This window comes from Prionailurus bengalensis, chromosome A1 (assembly GCF_016509475.1).
Source record: "Prionailurus bengalensis isolate Pbe53 chromosome A1, Fcat_Pben_1.1_paternal_pri, whole genome shotgun sequence".
Lineage (NCBI taxonomy): Eukaryota > Metazoa > Chordata > Mammalia > Carnivora > Felidae > Prionailurus > Prionailurus bengalensis.
In genome coordinates, this window is record NC_057343.1 from 116165703 (window position 1) to 116184265 (window position 18563).

The following is an 18563-nucleotide window of genomic DNA, read 5'->3' on the forward strand; positions in this document are numbered from 1 at the left end:
ACTTGGTAAAAATCCCAGATTTGCAACCTGTTAAATCTTCAAATGCTGTGAACTTCGGTAAGTCACTTAACCTCTCTGATTCTGTTTCCTTGTGAAATGGTGTTGATAGTATCTACCAGGATAGTCTTTGAGAATGAAATGAGACACATAGTTTCATGCCTGACCCATAGTAGACGTTTGGTAAACGTTAACTGTGCTTGTTACTCATTAAGCAACTGGTGAGTTTTTATATTTTACAGGGAACATAAACATGAGCCAGGAGGGTTCTCAGGGACTCACTAAGTTATCTTCCACAATCCCTGCAAAAAGCCGTAACATCGAAGAGAAATAAATGTTAGGGGCTCTTCTAGTAGCTAGTATTATTTGGTAGTGGGTGTTGCCAACAAACTGATGCTTCATTTGTATCTGCCCTAATCTAAGAAAGCAAAGGCTACCAAAGGCACCCCTCAACCTGGCTATCAAGAATTGGAAGGAAACAACTCACAGGGCCCCAGAATGACTTCTCTAGACCCATCCTCTTCAAGACCTATGAGGCATGACTGTACCACTGTCTAGCCACTAGTCTCTCCGTCCAGCCAGTGGGCACTCCACCAGCCCAAACTTCCTGTTTCTCCTTGCACGCCCTGCATTGCATGGGTCCTGGCCACACTTCTGATCGAGGGACCATTTGTTAGAGTGCATGTGAGCCCAGCCTAGTTCTGTTTCCCTCCCAGAGGTGACCCATACCTGGCACTGTGTTGTCCAGTATGAAAGCGAGGCACCCACCCACAAACATCTCTGTGGTCAGCAGCACAGTCAGAATCTGGTCCACTTCAGGAATGCCTGTGGAATAGGTCAAGGGCCAGTGGACATCTTGGCCTCACCTGAAGACCAGAGCTCAGGGACTTTCTCCCCACTTGTGGAGTTTACTGACTTCCTTGAGTGGGCAGGGAGATGAAGTGGTACAAACCCCAACTTTCTAACCTATCTGTACCCTGTCCCACCCTTGGATTCAAATCCCAGTTTTGCCAATTGCTACTTGGGACAAATCATTTAACTTCTCTGAGCCTCACTTTCCTCTTCTGTAAGGTGGAAATGATAATACTATCTGTCTCCTGGAGCTGTTGTGAATATTAAATGAGCACATGTAAAGCTCCATAGCTGTCCATAGAAAGTGTCTTAGTAAAGGACAGTTGCTAATCACTTCTCAGCTTCTGGTTCACATCTAGAGTTGGGCAGGATTTGTGGTTCTGTCCTATGGTGCCTTTAACCGAGGGAGCTGTGCCCAGAGTCGAGCCCACCATACCTCCCCTATCGACCGAGATACTCAGACTAGCGGAGGCACCTGTGTTGATGACGCCGGGGTTGGACTCCAGGTAATTGGGCAGCGTGAGCCCGAAGAACATGGAAAATCCGAGCACGAACAGGTTGCGAGAGGAGTTCATGTCCACGAACTGCAAGTTGGATAGCCCCACAGCCGTAATCATGCCTGAGGGCGCAAGAGAACTGCTGAAGGCGTCCCTCAGGCCCGATGGGCTCCACCACTCCGCGACCGCGCAGAGACCCACGGCGCACACGCGGCACTCACCGAAAAGGGTGCAGAACATGCCCCCCAGGATGGGGTCAGGGAGCGAGGCAAAAAGGGCGGTGAATTTGCCAACAGTGCCCAGGACTAGCATGATGCCCGCACCATATTGCACCACGCGCCGGCTGCCCACCTGCAAGGGAGTCGGGGGGGCAGGGTTAGACTCCAGGCGCGAAGCCTGACGGGATGAGTCGAGAGGACAGGAAGGTGGGCGGGGCCTGTTATAAAAGTGAGCACAAAAGGGCCGGGGCTTGCTGCGGGGCGGGACCTCTCGAAGACAGGGCGTGGCTAGGCCAAAGTGGGGGAAGCTTAGGGCAAGTCTGTGGCACAGGGAATGGGGGTGGGGCTTTGTGCCGCTCCGGCTTGTCTTGGCACCTTGGTAATCCCTAGAACGCCAATGTTGGGGCTAGACGAGGTGGACCCGTTGCCTGTGCCCAGCAGACCTGCGATAATGCAGCAGATGCCTTCCGTGAAGATGCCCCTATAAGGAAAGGGTGAGTTTGGGCCTCGGTCCAGCCTCTGCCCTGACTTATGCCCTTCCATCACCCTGGGTGGGCTGCTCGCCTTCTTGGGGACTGGGCAAGCTGCAACTATCTGTCCGTAGTACTCCCCACTCCAGGCCAGAGGTGGGTCTGGGAGCCAAGAGCCCACGTCCGAGCGCTAGTCCCAGGGCCCTGGAACTTACTCCCTTAGGCGACTCTGGGCTTCAATTTCCTCATCTGTAAAATGGGCATAATAAGGGTACCTTGTCTCACAGAGTCGTTAGATTGCATAAGAGAATACACATGGAGGGCTATGTACATGAAAGGCTGTTAATGACGGCAGTTTCCCTTAGGCATCTTTATCTCAACTACTGGTGATAGAGTGAGTGATGTGAGTATTCCATTTCATAAGTAAAGAGAATGAGATCTGGAAAGTATTAGTGACTTGACCAACTCCACACCTTTGAGACTCAACCTTGTCCCTACATTTGCTTCCTGAATGGCCCCTGAGGGATCAGATATTGGAGAGGGCAGGTGGCCATACCTGTTGATAGCATGTACTGGAGGGGGTGGTGCACCAGCCAGGCGGGCACAAGCATAGTAATCTCCGATGGACTCAATGATGCCGGCCAGTGTGGCACTGAACATTCCCAGGACAGCAGCCGCAGTCACTGTGGGCAGGCCCCACTGACCTGGATAGGGAGGGAGAAGGGAGGATGGGTGCAGTAACCTCTGGGATGCAGGGAGTGGACAAGACAGTATGTGGGGGTTAAGATGTCTCACGCTGGGGTGGGAGCTATACAGTTGTGGGAGCTTATTTGGGATCACTCAGAGTCATGAAGCTGGAGTGAGGCTTTGAGGAAAATACCACTCTGCCTGCCACACTATAAATGTACAGTTAATGCCAAGTGCATCACTGGCTGCGTTGGGATCATCAGGGACCATCATGGATGGTCTTAGCTGGAAGCGGAAGGGCCCAGGTGGGGTGTCTCACAGGGGTAGGGGATGCGGATCCAGGGCGCAATAGCCATGATGTCCCCTCGGGCGTCCGTTCGTGCCTGGAATCCATAAGCTGTGGGGTCTGAGGGCAGCACATTCGTCAGGGTCAGGATATAGCAGAGCAGCCACACGGTCATGATGGCCAGCACAATCTGAAGTGGGGTGGGGTGAGGGGAGCATTGAGGGCCCTGGAAGTCTTGGTCCAGGCTAAGCAGCCCCTACCGCAGCCCTAGCTCCAGCTCCAGCCCCAGCCCCAGCCCCAGCCCTAGCCTTCGCCCCCACACCAGCTCAGACCTGGACCCCAATACCTACTCTAGCCGCTGACTGGGACCTCACCTGTGCTCTGGCTCTAGCTCCTCTGCTGTCCTGGACCTGACCGCCCCCCGACCTTTGCCCTGGCCCCAGGTCCATCCCCTGCCCTAGTCCCAGCCCCAGCTGTCTGTCAGCTCCTCACAGGAAACATCTTGAAGATCTGGATGCGGAAGAGAGTGAGGCCTTTGCCCCAACGGTAGACAGGCAGCAGGAAGGTGAGGTTACGCAGGTACTGGGAGAAGAGGACGATCAGGAGAATGGAACTGGGGGCAGAGGCACAAAGGAAAGATGGCTGGTAGGCTGGACTGGGGCCAGGACACGAAAGGGGTGAAAGGGCTGGGGCTGGGAAAGGATCAGGCTTAATGCCTGCTCACCAAGCTGAGATGCCCCAGTGGGAGCCAGCTCGGTCGCCAGCAGCTTGGAAGACAGAGAGGCCAATGAGGGAGACCGTGGGGGTGACCGTGAGAGGCCCTATGTAGCTGAGCAGGGCCCCAGGCAGCCCCATCAGCCCGATCACCACCTCCACCATGCTGGATACCATGATTGCACCCTGGACCTGGAAAAGCAAATAATGGTACTATAAGTCACTGTTTAGAGGTTATGACCTCTACATTAAAAAAAAAAAAAAGAAAAAAGGTCCTGGACCACCTCCTTGAATCCTCCAACTCATCATTGGCCCTCACTCCCAACTAGCCCCCTACTCAGGTCCAGATCTCTTCTACCCAGGTACAAACCCACCTCACGTATCCGTGGGTGCCAGATATGAGAAGTGTTCAGGGGAAGACTCCAGTTACCGTAGATCTCCTCTGGGATCAGAGACAGGGACACACACATAGCCAGGGAACACAGAGAAGAAGAGAAGGTGCTGCCATGAATGCAGTCTGGTGTCTGGACTCAGGACAGTCGCCCAGACTTCCAGGCCCCTGGGCCTCCCCTCTCCAGCACAGACCCCAGAAGTGTGCCCACCTTCTGGGGGGCATTTCCATCTCTCCAGGCCCAGGATGGCTTTCGCTGGGACCAGAAATGCAAAGGCGCTGGCCTGGAACAGCGGCAGCCTGGAAGGAGAGGCAAAGAGCAACAGGGCAGGGCCAGGGGAGGGCAGGGACACAGAGACAGCAGAGATGGGGAGAGAGGGGCACAGAGAGAAGGAAAGAAAGAATCACATCCAGGGACAGAGACACAGGGACAAGGGCAGGGCAAAGCTGAGAGAAGTCGCTGTGGCCCCAGGCAGGCCTCTAAGGTTTTGGGGGCCCAAGGGAGAAAACAAATCCAGTCTCTGGCCTACAACATGCTCCCTTTGCTTCCCAACCCCACTTCCTGCACTGTGAGGGGCCACATACAGGGAAGCAAACAGCTCAGCTCTTGCATCCAAGCCCCACTCACAACCTTCCTCCATCCCCCCATCACAAAAACAACCATCTTGTGGCCACCCAAGCCTAGAGCTGTGCACACAGGGGCAGGGGCCCCTGGACAACAGGCCACTGAAGAAGCCCACACAGGCCCTAAAAGGGAGGAGTGGGTGGTCCTGATTACCCAGAGTAGGGCTTCACAGGAGGAGAGCCCAGCTAGGGTATATTCCCTTAAACCTGCAGACTTCTCGCCTTTGAGGAACGTCAGGGGCCTAACGTGGGATCCCAGCTTCCGGACTCTAAGGCTGGCTTGGGAGTAGGAGTAGCAGGTGGTGACAGCAGCTTTTTCCCCCAAAGAAACAGCCCTCAGAGAAAACACCTTCTCCCACTGTGTGGATCACTGTGTGTGTTGAGGGTGGGGAGGCAGAGGCAAGACAGCTCACCGGATGCCCAGTGTGGTCTGGATGAGGGTGGTGATGCCCACGCAGGTGAAGATAGTACCGATGAGTTGGCTGACCATGTACTGGTCTCGGCCCACACACAGTGCCTCAGCCAGGAGGAAGGGCACAGCAATGGTGCCGCTGAAGCATGTCAAGTAATGCTGGGGGATGGTGGGGGGGGGGGGGGGAGAGTGTATGAGGTGGGGCCCATAGGGCTCAAAGGGAAACAGGGGCGTCCTAACCATCCTTATGCCTGCCTCCGTGGGCCTGAACTCATGCTGCCCCTGGCAGCTCACCCAGGGCTGATACTCCTGCAAGGGATTCCCAGAGACCTACGCCTCACCTCTCTCTGGGTTAGTAATCTGCCTCCAAGTTATTCCTGTGGCTTCAGTGGAGTGAGTCCTCTTCCCTGTGACTGCCACTCTGCCTGGCAGGTGACATGTTGCTGGGGATAATCTCTCAGGCTCCATCAGACCCCCTCCCCACCCCTGCTTGGTGACCGTCACTGTTGCTGACCTTAGGTTTCTCTTCCTGTTACCCAAGATAAACTTGTTGGCCCGGAAAGGGGTGGGGATTCTGGGGAGCATGCAGAGTGGGGGTGGGGAAGCCCTCCCGAGAAGCCCACCTGGAAGCCCAGCAGAATGCACAGGTACCAGGGTGGCACATCCTCAATCTTGTACAACATGTCAAACTTGGGTTCTGTAGGCAGGGACATCGTGGGATCCCTCGTGGAGGTCCCTGCTGAGCCCAGGGACTCATGCTGGGGCAGCAGAGAGAAGGAACTCAGGGTGGAGTGATGAGGACCAGCTAAGTCCATTCTGCTCCAGAATCAATCAGGTAGCCCAAGTGGCTGTCAGATCCTCAGAAAGAGGTCCAAACCACACCCTCCCTCTCGGTTCAGCCACCCAACTGCCACTTGGCTTGGCTACTCCCTGCTCGCTCTTCACATTCCTTTGTGCAGGGATGAGTCCACTCTGCTGGCTCCTGGAGGGCTTGGGACCAGGGCATTCCAACCAAGGGGATGGGCCCCTAAGTCAGAATGCCTTGGGGAGCAACAGAGGAGGGGACCAAGAAGGCTGAAGTCTGTGGACAGGCCCTCTTGGGCACACTGTGGTTTCACTCTTGCCCCCTTGGAGGTCCTCGGGGTTTCCCTGGCAGTGGGAGAGGTTGGGTCCCTGCTGGCCCTCAAGCTGGAGTCCGCTAGTCCTAAAGCTGATGACCCCTGCACCCACTGCCACCCACACACCATCCCCCAATTGCTACGTTCAGCTTGGGATAGTCACTCTCGATCAAGTTCATCAGAACTTTTGTCTCTTGCTTCCCGGGGAGAAGGCCTAAGAAGGCTCTCTAGCTCCCACCCAACCCTGCCCCCCACCCAGGTCCCACCCGTTCCCCAGCACCTGTGTCTGGCCCTCGGGGTCCTCCTGGGCCCTCATCTTTGGGGCACAGGTGTGAGCGGTTCCTGAGGAAAAGAGGGGATTGGCTTTACGAAGGCCAAGAAGGACTTTAGTCCACACATCAGACATTGTTTGAAGTAAATCTGTAACCAGATCCCCAGCTCTGATTGCGAAAGGAGGACCTGGGCGGAGATAACGTATTAACTCTGGCCATGGTGGTAAAGGCCACCCAAGCCTCTGCCGTCTGAGCACGCCCTTCCCTGACTGCACCTGAGCCTGGGCATGGAACCTGTTCTTGTTTCCAAGAGAGGGTCAGAGTGCTGGTGAGGGGTGGGCAGTCTGGGAAGTTTACCAACCCCAGGGTGAGGTGGTAGTAGCGGGGGGCATTTACTAGGTCACACTCTGAACAAGACACTTCCTCCCCACTTATTAATAACAAGTTAATAATTATCATTACCATAATCACTGTCTTTAATGAGGAATGACTGTATGCCAAGCAATTGCTATGTACTGCCGTGTTTAACCCCAGGCACTAGGCGGTATTAACCTCTTTTATAGCTGAAGAAACAGATCTAGGAGATGTGATCTGACCAAGGCCACATAGGTGCATGATTTTAGAAAAACATTCCAAAAACTCAGGTTGGCCTGAACTCCGGAGCTCATGCTATAAATCAGCCATTAAATTTGATAAAGGCCTGCCCTCCCCACACAACCACTAATTCCTCAGTTTCTCAGAGGCCCAAAACAGATGGGCCAGCCTTGCCTGTTCCCTATGTCAAGACAATGATTCCCTTCCCCTCCCGGGCAGGACTGGCTACATAATTCACAGGCCACTGTGCAAAATGAAAATTTGGGACCCCCGTTCCAAAAGCATTATGAATTTTAACACAGCAGTAGTAGAATATTAAACCAAATATAAGGCCTTTCTAAGCACTGGGCTCTGTGTGAGTGCATGTCACTGAAACCTGCCCTCGACTCAGCCTGTCTTCTCCTCCTGGCAGGCCTACCAGCCTGATCATGGGACCTGGGGGCTAAAGGTGGTTGGGAGGGTCTGAGGAGCTGAGGCTCTTCAGCTGGTGGGGATGGACCTAAAGTTCCTGGTTCTGCTTCCCTCTGGGCTGCCCCAGCCCCAGCCCCCCAGGGCCCACCTACTTCTGGGTTGCTGTGCCCACGGCCAGGCCCTGTTCCAAGGACCCACAGGCAGCAGGGCTCTCCACCTGGGCAGCAGCTTCATCCCACGGCCGTGAATCCGTCGTCAGCTTCTCCAGTCCCCAGCTGTTCCTCTGTCTGCCTATCTTCTCCTCTCCCTTCTTGGCTCTTGCTGCCAGGTTTCCCAAAGTCGTCTGACCAGTTTGAAGCTTCCAAACTTCTCCTTAGCATTTTCCTCCCCACCTGCCTCTCTCCACCCCAGTACTCCCCAGGGGGCTATGGAGACTGAGCTCCACCCCTTACACTTAGGTGCACAAGTCCCACAGACATTCAGTTCAACCCAGCCACATGCCACACACACAGAAACAAGGCAGATATGTTGTACATGGTTTCAGGTACACAAACAAATGGATCCACTGCACTCAGACTGTGCTGCAGTGTATCTAAATCACTCCATGTAGGGGCGCCTGGGGGGCTCAGTCGGTTGAGCGTCCAACTTCGGCTCAGGTCATGATCTCACAGTCAGTGGGTTCTAGCCCCTCGTCGGGCTCTGTGCTGACAGCTCAGAGCCTGGAGCCTGTTTCAGATTCTGTGTCTCCCTCTCTCTCTGCCCTTCCCCTGTTTTGCGCTCTGTCTCTGTCTCAAGAATAAATAAACATTAGGAAAAAAAAAAAAAAAAAAAAAAAAAAACAACCCTTAAAAAATAAATAAATAAATCACTCCATGTAATCACAGGGCCACACAGATCCATGTCATAGGATCCCATCTCCACACCCAATACACTGGCAGCTCAGCTGGTTCCTTGGGCCCTGGCTCTCTTCCTGGTGACTAGGGGTTCTCTCCTGGGGTGAAGGCTAGGGAGGAGGGGCCTCAGGCAGATAGGGACCAGGTAATGGAATGTAGGGGACCAGGCTGCAGTATAGCTCATAAAATCTGGAGGGGTCAGGTCCTGCCTGGGGCACCCCTATTCCTCCAGCAATGACTTCCCCCCCAATTCCCCAAATCTGAATCCCCTCCCAGCCCTGTCACTACTCAAACTTGGACTTGGTTTGAGCCTCTTTTATTTTCTAAGCCTTGGTTTCGGTGTCTGTAAACTGGGGATTAGAGTGTCTGTTCTGTCCACCTCCCAGGGCTTCAGCAGATCAGAGAGACACCCACAAAAGAAACTACAAGGTATAGCACTGCCTGCCCACAGGTTCCCAGACTTAGGTGGGGCCCAGGTGGAACCATTTCCTCCATTGCTAAGGAAAGGTCTCAGGCCAGAAGAATTTCTGGGGAGAGCAGGACTTAGAATCAAGATACTGAATCCAGCACGTTCCAGGAACCCTGCCCTCCCCAGTCCCAGGCAGACACCTAGGGCTCAATCATGCCAGCTAGGGTCAGAGGTAGAGTCCGGAAACTGAGCAGCTGCTGGGCATAGACCCAGTTAGACCAGTGTTCAGGGAGGGGCACAGATAGCAGAGTGCTAGGTAGGTGTGTCCACAGGTAGTCTGCTCATGGAGTTTTCCTTTTCTCTCATGATGGATCTGGGTTTTATCATTCATATAACTGATTTCATATGCCTTTGGCAGCTTGCTCACATTTCTAGCCATGACAGGTCTCACCTACCTCTGGAAAACTGTATGGAAGTGTATTTGGCCCTCTCTAGGTACAACCTCAGCAGAAATACCAAAGTCTGACTTTCCAGCCCCATGAGCACCTTTTGCAGATGGAAGGAATCAAGAAATGGAGGTCACTGGGTTTTATTTGAGTCCAGAAGGGAAGGCCTCGCCTCACACACACCAGGCCCCAGTGTTCTAAAGCCTGAGGAGGGGGGTGGTGGCCATGGCAGCACAGAAAAGCATGGCCTCCCTGCCCTCCAGGCAGCCTGCACAAAGGAGTAGGACAGATCCAGAGGAAGCCCAGCTCCCTTCAGGGGCTGACCAGGAAGGGGAAGGAGCAGTTGGACTAGAGCTCTCTCTTCTTCGTGACAGGTGCCTCCTCTGAGCAGGCCCCCTGGGGGCCTCCACACAGCAACGCCTCCAGAGCCTCTCGGCCTTGTTGGTGGGCTTTGTAGATCTGGTCTTCTCCAAACTCCCCCAGGTAGTGCAAACATGTCATGGAGAGCCTAGGGGAGCCCAGCAAGAGCCTCAGACTTTGCCTGCCCCACAGGGGGCTGATCAAGGCTCCAAAGTCTCCATTCCACCCCCCATTCCTGCCATCACCTGGTGGGCCAGGGGCCTCCTGTGATCATCACGCTGATGTTTGGCTCTGGCCCCTTGCTGAGTCCTGGGCCCGTGAGACGTTTCACCTGGTTCACTTCTCGGACCCCGTAGCTGGAAGCAGTGGGGAGGAGAGATACAGCATTAGTGGGAGCCCTGCCAGCAAGGGATCCATCCCTACATGAGGCTGAGCACACTGGGCATTTGCTGAAGCCAGAGCCCAGATTCTGATCTTCCCTGATGGAAAACTGAGGACCAGAGAGGGAAAGCCCCTGGCCCAAGGTCACACAGCAACCATATATCCTGGCCACCTACCATTCTACTTGCTCCTAGCTCCAGAGCTCAGACTGCCTCACAGCCAGCCCCCTACCTTAGACCAGAGCCCTAGTGAATTGTGTGTCTGGCATGAGTGGGAGAATGAGAACCTCTACCCATCATCCCTTCCCCTGGGAGAGGGTGGTAGGGACCAGACTTTTGACTCACCCCTGCCAGGCCTGGGAGCAGCTCCGGTCCAGGATGTCTGTGTATACTGATTCACTCAGCTCCTGCTGCCCTCCTGAGTCCCGGGTGTGAAGCTTGGCCTCTGCCTTTGCCAAATGTTGCCACATCTAGAACAAGGAGGGGCTGAGAGCCAGGACTTTTGGACTGCTCAATGGTGGGAGAGGGGCAGACAGGAGCCTGGGTCTCCGGGAGAAAGTGAGGTGAGCCTTTTGAGCAGGAAACTCCTGTGAACAGGCTTCATGGCCCTCCCACAGGCTCGGAAAGCTGAGACTGGGTCTGCTGAAATAGGATCCACTTCCCTGGAATGGGGTGGGTGGGAAACTCTGAAGTGGAAAGTTAGGCCTGAGCATTGGGCCTCCTTCCCCAGGGCACACCTGCCCATCAGCACATGATATTTTATTTTATTTTTTTAAGTTTATTTACTTTTAAGAGAGAGAGAGAGAGAGAGAGAGAGAGAGAGAGAGAAAGAATCCCAAGCAGACTCCTGCACTGTCAGTGCAGAGCCCGACATGGGGCTCAAGCCCAGAAAATGCAAGATCATGACCTGAACTGAAACCAAAAGTCGATGCTTAGCTGACAGAGCCATTCTTCTTCTTAAACCACAAGAAGGAAAGAAAAAAAGAAAAAAAAAAACCAGAGCCCAGTCTTTAATGACACGTGTGCTCATAGGCTCCCCTCCCCCCATAGAGATATTCAGGCATGCTTGACAGGCTTGTGCATGAACAAGAGATACACACATACTCATATATTCATGTACTCAACCCACATGCACACATGCACATAAACACCAGTGCTCCCTGGTCATATTTTGGGAAGAAGCCCCAACCTGAGGATAAGCCTGGAAAAGAAAGAGTCCAAGGGGACAAGCTCGTGACTCCCTAGAGTCTCAAGATATTGTGGAATGGGTGTCCCAGATAATCTGCTCGCTGTTGGGCAGAGAGATGGGTAAACTGAGGCATGGAGGTTTAGGTGAGGTGAAGGTGGAAATATCATGGAAGGCTGAATCTGACTCGATACCCTGGGATTGAGAGTTTAGAAATCAAAGGCCAGGGGCGCCTGGGTGGTTCAGTCAGTTGAGCGTCCCACTTTTGATTTCGGCTCAGGTCATGATCTCACATATATAAATAAATATTAAAAAAAAAAAAAAAGAAAAGAAAAAGATATCAAAAGCCAATAGTAGAATCTGAGGTAGAAGGAGGGGACTGTCTTCAAGAGGGGCCTGGATAGGGTCAGGGGAACTGCTGGGGGGAGGTACTCACCTGGTAGGCCACCGCCCTGCAGGCATCACAGCGCAGGTGAGCAGGCATATGAGCTGAGTACTTCTCCTCATCGTCCAGCTGCGGGGCAGTGGCTGTGAGTGGAGGCCTGTCTCCAAGGCCCCCTGGGATGCCCCAGGCTCCCAGCAGCAGCAGTGTCAGTGTTAGTGTCAGCCTCATGGTTTGTGGAGCTGGCTCAGTGAGCATGGGCTGTGGTTGGGGTGCAGGTGTGCATGTATATGTGTGCAGTGGGGGCTGCCCCGGAACTCCTGACCCAACCAATGGGGAACCAACACCTCACCCCTCCCACTCTCTCCCTTCCCCCAGGGCCCTGAAGATGCCACGTGTGCACCTCCTCTAGTGGGATCCTTGCTTCAACCAACTCAACTCCATTTCACAGATAGGGAACAGTGATGTAAGGAGGGGGGCTGAGCGTGGGCAAGAACACATGGGAGCTGATACCTCCCATGTCCTGGGATCTGGCAACTCAGTGGGCACTGTCCTGAGTACCATGGGGGAAGAGGTACTTGGTTAGTGTCATTTTTATGAGCACGTGAAGGCTCAGAGAAAAGTGACAAATCCAAGACCATACAGCTACAAGGGCCATACTGAAACTGGAATCCAAACCTGATTGACCCCAAAGCCACTGGCCACTCAGCCACCAGGAGGAATTAGGTCACAGGCATGGCTGCCAGCCTAGGGCTCCCTCCCTGGGAGGCAAGTTTGCTGAGGCAAGGATGCCACGGCACATGAAAGACACACATGGGCTCCTTCCCTGAGCCTGAGAGACATACCAAGGCATGGAAGAGCATTATGGGGGGTGTTAGGGGTTGTGATAGGAAATCAGAAATCAGACAAGTTACACTAGTCATTCCGACCATCATGGCTCATTGAGTCAGTGATTTATTGCACACCAGGATGAGGTGAGGGGACCAGGAGCAGCCCAGGGCCCTTCATGTCATCAGAACCAGCATCTCTGGCCATAAGAAGATGTTCAGGTTATTCTGACTCATAGTTCTCCTGGTCAGCTTCCAGTCCAAGGCAGAGAGGCAGACAGGTAGACTTCAAGGGACCCAGACCCCCCAGAGGCCTGGAACCTAAGTAAGGCATCCATCTCTGTCCCCAACAACTGCTTCTAATGGGAACTCTTCTTCCACAAACTCATCACATCATCACTTATCAGTTCAACAAGCTTCTGCCAATTCAAGCTCAGAACTCCACACAGACCCCCATGCAGAGCATCTCCTACCCCATTCATCTCTCTCAGGCCTCCTCAGAGGCTCCTACAATCTCAGGGCAATTAGAACACAGGCCCTTCCTTGCTGTGCCCAGCCTGCAGAGCCACCCCCTCTCTGGGCATGGTTGCCACAACTGTTACTGAGGCAGTTGAACCAGTTGAGGCTCCATGTCTCTGTCCCCGCCCTCATCCCGACCCCAGGGGCACCCCTTTTACTGCCAGCCTTAACTCATCCTCCATTACACCCAGAACCCAGAATGGTCAAGAGGCTCTGCTTGTAAGTCCTTCCTGATGATTCACTTCATCTGCTTTCCACTCTGGGTGGGGATGGCTTAAGACCCCCCACTCCTGGCCCTAGGATGAGCCAGCTCAGCTCTGAGGGCTTAGAGAAGCCAAGTCAGATGCTGAGGTTAAGGGGAGGATGAGAGTTTGGGCTCCCAGTTGGAGACTACAGCTGCCTCCCCACCCAACCCCCATCCCCAGGCTGACTGTCCATAACCATAACCACTTCCATGTTACTTCCTTGCTCTGCCTCCACCTGCTGCCTCAACAGCTCTCCTTCTCAGACCCTGCCTGGCCTAGGGGCTGCACTGGCCACTTTCCCACACAGTCTCCCAGGCCAAGGCTCACACCCTCTTCCAAAGAATAACAAAGTTTCTAGCCAGAGTCCTTCTCCTTCCATCCCACCAGTGCTCACTAGCCTGCTCCATCTCAGCTGGGTCCACCATTCAGGGAGGGACAGACAGCTCACTACCTCTGGGAGCAGCCCAGCCCTCTGCTGCTCCTATTTCTTGTTGCCCCTAGCAAACCCCAGCAGCCCCTCAAATTGGCTCCTGGGGACAACTCTTGAGACCCCTCACTTTTACACACACACAAACACACTACACTCTGGGAATGCTTGGGAAAGGAGTATACAATTTTGTTGGGGGAGGAAGTAGGCAGCCACTTTCTGAATTCCAGCTCCATCAGTCCCAAAGTTTCAGATACATTCTCTGAAGGTAACTTCCGGTCTGAAGACTGGATGCGATGAGTAAAAGAAAGAGGTGATAGAAGGAAAGAAGGGCAGGGGACTGGATGCCAGAACCTCCAAGGCTACCAACAGGCCCCAACACCATGGGGGATCAGACCTCACACTGGGAACAAGGACCCTTTGCCGGGCTGGGCTGAACCTGAGCTGTTGGGTGGAGCACAGAGGAGCAGAGGGGGTGCGGGGCTGGGGGTTCCACTCACTGGCAGATAATACATCCCGTCCAGGTGCCCCGCCTCAGAGGCCCAGGGTAGCGGGGGGCCGCTGAAGGCCGGCGGGCCCGGGGATGGCGGCATCGACAGGCTGGGGATAGGCCCATAGGCGGACGGGTAGAGGCTGGAGCCCAGGGCCAGCGGGGTGTAGACGCGGCGGGGTGGCCCTGGGGGCGATGGCGGCAGCAGCACCTCTACATATTGCCCGCTCTCTGGGTCGAAGAGCAGCCGTAGCCGAGGCTGTCGCGGCGCCTCCACAAAGTAGTATCGGCCGCTCTCGGGGTCCACCAGGACCTTCCCCGGATACGCGGTCCCAGGTGGCTTCCGCGCCCCCTGGAAAGGGCCTTCTGGGGACCGGTCCATCGGTGGCGCTGACGCGGCGCGGGGCTGGGGGGGGGCCGTTCTGCCTGCCGACGCCTGGGGCTCCCGCGGGAGAGACGACTGGACAGCATTCGCGGTCTCGGGGGCCACACGAGGCGTCTCCAATTTGGGTGCTATCCCAGGGCTCAAGCTAGGGTTCGCCTGAGGGGAGCTGGGACAGGGTGGTCTGGATGGTTGGGGCCCGGCTGGCCCTATGGGCGACTGCTGGGGTGAGGTGCGAGCGCCTCCTAGAGGGCTGGTCCGCCCCTGGCCGTCAGGGACCAGGCGCTGGACCTCCGCATCCCGGTTCTCTACGCCAGAACCGCGCACCAGGACTCCCCCAGGTCCCTCCCGCCGGCGGCCCAAGGCCAGTGCACCAGGCAGGCGGATCTCAGTGCGCGCGAAGGGTTTTGCCGTGCTGTTCTCTGCTCTCCGCCTCAGGACCCCGTTGGGCTGTGAAGCGTCCCGGGGGACTGTGTCGGGGGACGGCTCTGGGGGCTCGTAGGGGTGCGTCACGACTGGCAGAAAGTCCTTCAGATAAACAGAAGTGTAGTGAGCTGGGGCTGGGGACTCCAGCGCCTGGAACTCTTGTGTCTTGGATGAGCTGCCCTCCTCTCCGCGGGGTTCCGCCGGAGGCGCAGGCAGCCCCGAACCTGGTGTTCCCGGAGGAAAGCTTGGCGCGTACGTGGTCTTCACCATCTTGCGCACGTCGCGGGGCCGTGGAATGGCCACGCGCGGTCGTCCCGAGGCTGCTTCTCCAGGGCCCGAGACTTCCCGGTGCACATCGGCATCCAAGGTGCCCACGAGGCGACTGAGGGGCAGCTCGGGTGCATCCACTTCTGGCGACGGCTGACTGCCTCGGAAGGCAAGATTCCGCACCTCCCGCGTGGACGGACTCTGCGCGTCTGTGAACTCGGGGGTCCTGGGGGCGGACGGTCTAGGCAGCGCCAGCTCCTCCTGTCCTATCCCATTTAGAGCTTCCGATGTAGGTACTATCGATGAGCCCTGCAGTGTGGGATCCCACGTCTCTTGGGGAGATGGGTTCCACGTCCCATTAGTATGATCTGGAGCCTCCAGTGAGGACAAGGCCGGCGGGGACGGGCTCCTATTGCCCTCTGCGGTATTCCCAACTGCAGGTTTCGGAACCTCCCACAGGGAAGGAGCTTCGGGGGATGGGCTTCTTGTTCTGGCAACACCCTGATTCCACTGAGAACGGATCGGTGGGGAAGGGCTTCTTCTGCTGACAGTTTCCTCGATAGCAGGATCCTGATTTCCCCAGGCAGAGGATGCCTCGGGAAACGACGGGCTACTTACTCTCCGAATAGCTCGATTCCACGGAGGCAGATTCTGGGGGGACGGGCAGTGAGGACCCCGTACGGTCCCATTTGGAGCCTGCCACAGTGGGGACGAGCTCCTAGGTTTTCCAGCCTTACTCGGAACCTCCCGGGAGTCCCTAGACTCAAAAGGCGGAGACGGTTCTCTCAGGATGGTTCGATCCAGAGTCTCTCGCGGGAACCGAGTCTTGAGTTCCTGACTGTGCGCCTCCTGAATCTTCTCCCCTGACTGCAGGAAGATGCTGGAACTAACCGGACCCAGCGGCTCGGTCCCCGGCGCGGGCTTGTCACGCCGAATCGCGCGCTCTCGGAGGCTAGGCCACGGCCGTGGTGCCCTGGCGGGGGCTGAACTATGATGCACGCGGGGTGGCCGAGACCTGGCCTCCTCCAGGACCTTTCGGGTACTGCGGGCCGTTTCCCGGGTCGCACACTCCAGCCGCCCCGTGGGCCCGAAGGTGGCGCTGCTCCGGGCAGGGGCCGCAGGGCTTAGTTTTCTGGCCAGTGCTGTCTGCACTAGACCCGCGGCTTCCTGCAGGCGGCCCAGAGACTCATCCAGGGAGCCAGTGCGCAGAAGCAGTCGGGGGCGCGGCGCGCCCGCCTCCCGCGGGGGGCTCCGGGGTCGGGGGCGCAGTTCAATTTGACGCTTGGGCACAGTCCGGGGTCTGGCGGGCTCGGCACTTTCCTCCAGCGCCACCTCCACACACTCGAACTGCGCTAGGGTCCCAGGACTTGGCCCGCGGGGCCGCAGCTCCAGGTAAGTGGCCCAGCGGGAGCCACCGTTCGGGGCCTGAGGCGTCGGTGTTGCTGGAGCAGGTGTCGCGGGCCCGGGCGGAGAGAGGCTGCGGAAAGCTCGAGCGGTGAGCTGTTGCACCTCGCTATCCGCCGCGTCGGAGCGGCTGAACAGGGCCCCGGCGCCGAAGATGACTTCCATCTCCCCCGACGGCAGCATGCGCAGCTGGGGCTGGGGTGGCCGCGGGCCGGAGCCCGGGCCTCGCGGGAAACCCGAGCTGGTCCCGAGCTGCTGGCGGCTATTCTGGGCGCTGACGGACAGGCGAGGCTGCGCGCCCGCCCCCAGCGCAGGGGCCACCCCGGGCCAATTCGCTCGGCACTCCGCGTCCGGCCCAACGTCCGGGGGCTCTGGAGAACCCGGAGCCGTGTGGTAGGAACCTGACGAACCGGAGGAGTCCTGGCGCCGGGCGGGGACCTCAGGCAGGCGCCCTGGGAGCCCAGGCAGGGCTGGCGGTGCGAACGCGGTCAGCATGGTGGGGCTGGACGCCGCGCACTACCTCCCTCACGTTAGCCTCCGCCGGTGCCGCGGACGCCCGCACTGTCCCCGCCCCGCCCGCGGGTGTCGTGGGGTCACCGCGCCTTAAAGCGGCCGCGTCCGCTCGCGAAGTGGTGGCGTCGCTAGCAGGAGAGACTTGGGCCCTAGGCTCTACCTTTCCAGCTTTCTCCCCTGGCGCGGGCCAGAAGCCTAGGGTGCGTCGCCAGGCTTTGGCTGACATGAAGGTGAGGGAAAGGCAGGTGTGCAACTTGAAGCCAGGGGCTAGGCCCATCTCCACTCCTCCACAGGCTAGGAAACAGGCTGAGCAGGGGTCTGCCTAACAAGGACCATGGTGGTATGGATTAGAATGTGAGCCAGGGGGCCAGGACCACACTTTCAGACCAGGCAACTCAGATCTTGTGAGCAATTTCATCTTCTCCTTAGCCCCCAGTGTCTTCCCATCACCTCAGTGCACCCCTTCTCCCCAGCCTTATCACTTGTACTAGCTAGAGTTCATAAGGGTGTACCCACCACCTTCCTTGACCCATCAGCCCACGATCCAATAGAAAGCATTGCTTGGTAAGCTCCCTCGACCCGGAAAGTTGTGCCAGGGCCTCAGGTAGGTGCTGTCCCTGGCTGGACCCATTGCCTTTAGTGGGAACATCCTGGATGGGGCTGGAGTGCATAGCTCTAGCATTCCCATTCTGCCTTGGCACCTAGAACAAGCCCTGGATGCCTATGTGGGGGTCTCCTAGGAACCTCTGGGGGTAGCTGTGGCCCCCTGTATAAAGACTCTGAGGCAGAAAGAGCTCTGTGCTCTCCCAGGCACTTGCAAGGCCCTCACTCCAGCACCCTGGGGACAGGAACAGATTGGGAAGGAGTCACCACCTGTCATAGCCCTGGGACAATGACAATGGGCACCATTTACCCTTAAACTTCTGGCTTCGAGTTCCTACTATGATTCAGGCTCCAGGTGGCCTTGGAGCAAACGCATCAGCACCCCCATCCCCATTGTACTCATCCTCACACTGACCCGGGTTAGGCTAGACTTGACAAATCTGACTCAGCCTCTGAGTGGGTCTCCTGCCTGGGTATGTCTCCATGATCACCTAGCCATCAGAGATGGCTTGTGAAAGGATCAAACCTGCCTATCATCTAGCCCTGCATATGCAACTTTAGTGAGTCCTAGACCCTTCGCAGACTTCCCCCACCTTAAAAATAGACATAGCATGGTCCTTTTCCCTTCCTTCCCTTTGGGAAGACTCGAGCTTCTGTTTGGGGGAAGTGTAAGAAGGTGCAAGTGTAGGGGCGCCTGGGTGGCGCAGTCGGTTAAGTGTCCGACTTCAGCCAGGTCACGATCTCGTGGTCCGTGAGTTCGAGCCCCGCGTTGGGCTCTGGGCTGATGGCTCAGAGCCTGGAGCCTGTTTCCGATTCTGTGTCTCCCTCTCTCTCTGCCCCTCCCCCGTTCATGCTCTGTCT

At 56.5% G+C, this 18563-nt stretch overlaps 3 protein-coding genes across 4 annotated transcripts in view; all 3 read right to left on the reverse strand.

The window, feature by feature from the left end:
- Nucleotides 1-7981, reverse strand: part of SLC23A1 (solute carrier family 23 member 1) — a 15412-nt gene extending 7431 nt beyond the window's left edge. The window contains exons 1-14 of one of the 2 annotated variants that reach the window (XM_043572515.1): nt 7696-7974; nt 6547-6608; nt 5772-5906; nt 5150-5307; nt 4324-4412; nt 4096-4163; nt 3732-3913; nt 3500-3620; nt 3041-3197; nt 2591-2738; nt 1940-2045; nt 1568-1697; nt 1325-1468; nt 727-822 (exon numbers count right to left, since the gene is read on the reverse strand). In XM_043572515.1, coding sequence (XP_043428450.1) covers nt 727-822; nt 1325-1468; nt 1568-1697; nt 1940-2045; nt 2591-2738; nt 3041-3197; nt 3500-3620; nt 3732-3913; nt 4096-4163; nt 4324-4412; nt 5150-5307; nt 5772-5906; nt 6547-6608; nt 7696-7777 — 1678 coding nt within the window. In that variant the 5' untranslated portion in view covers nt 7778-7974. Of the gene's footprint in view, nt 1-726; nt 823-1324; nt 1469-1567; nt 1698-1939; nt 2046-2590; nt 2739-3040; nt 3198-3499; nt 3621-3731; nt 3914-4095; nt 4164-4323; nt 4413-5149; nt 5308-5771; nt 5907-6546; nt 6609-7695 lie in introns of both variants that reach the window. The other variant, XM_043572600.1, reaches the window with a different exon arrangement.
- A 1437-nt stretch (nt 7982-9418) lies between these two features.
- On the reverse strand, nt 9419-12322 carry MZB1 (marginal zone B and B1 cell specific protein). The gene is made up of 4 exons (XM_043574075.1): nt 11654-12322; nt 10377-10501; nt 9897-10007; nt 9419-9799 (listed from the first exon to the last, which is right to left on the reverse strand). The coding sequence occupies exons 1-4, from the start codon at nt 11855-11857 to the stop codon at nt 9640-9642; spliced, it is 600 nt and encodes a 199-aa protein (XP_043430010.1). The 5' UTR covers nt 11858-12322; the 3' UTR covers nt 9419-9639.
- A 199-nt stretch (nt 12323-12521) lies between these two features.
- PROB1 (proline rich basic protein 1) lies at nt 12522-17150 on the reverse strand. Its single transcript, XM_043573042.1, has one exon. It carries the CDS (start codon nt 17079-17081, stop codon nt 14016-14018), a length of 3066 nt encoding a protein of 1021 aa, XP_043428977.1. The 5' UTR covers nt 17082-17150; the 3' UTR covers nt 12522-14015.
- Nucleotides 17151-18563: the final 1413 nt, after the last annotated feature.

Excerpts from the sequence above, each read along its gene's own strand:
- MZB1 (XM_043574075.1), bottom strand. The coding sequence starts at position 11,857 with ATGCTCACTGAGCCAGCTCCACAAACCATGAGGCTGACACTAACACTG. Across the intron at positions 10,008-10,376 it reads TGCTCCCAGGCCTGGCAGGG|CTACGGGGTCCGAGAAGTGA; the intron begins GTGAGTCAAAAG and ends CACTGCTTCCAG. Across the intron at positions 9,800-9,896 it reads GGAGGCCCCTGGCCCACCAG|GCTCTCCATGACATGTTTGC; the intron begins GTGATGGCAGGA and ends GGGCTCCCCTAG.
- PROB1 (XM_043573042.1), bottom strand. The coding sequence starts at position 17,081 with ATGCTGACCGCGTTCGCACCGCCAGCCCTGCCTGGGCTCCCAGGGCGC.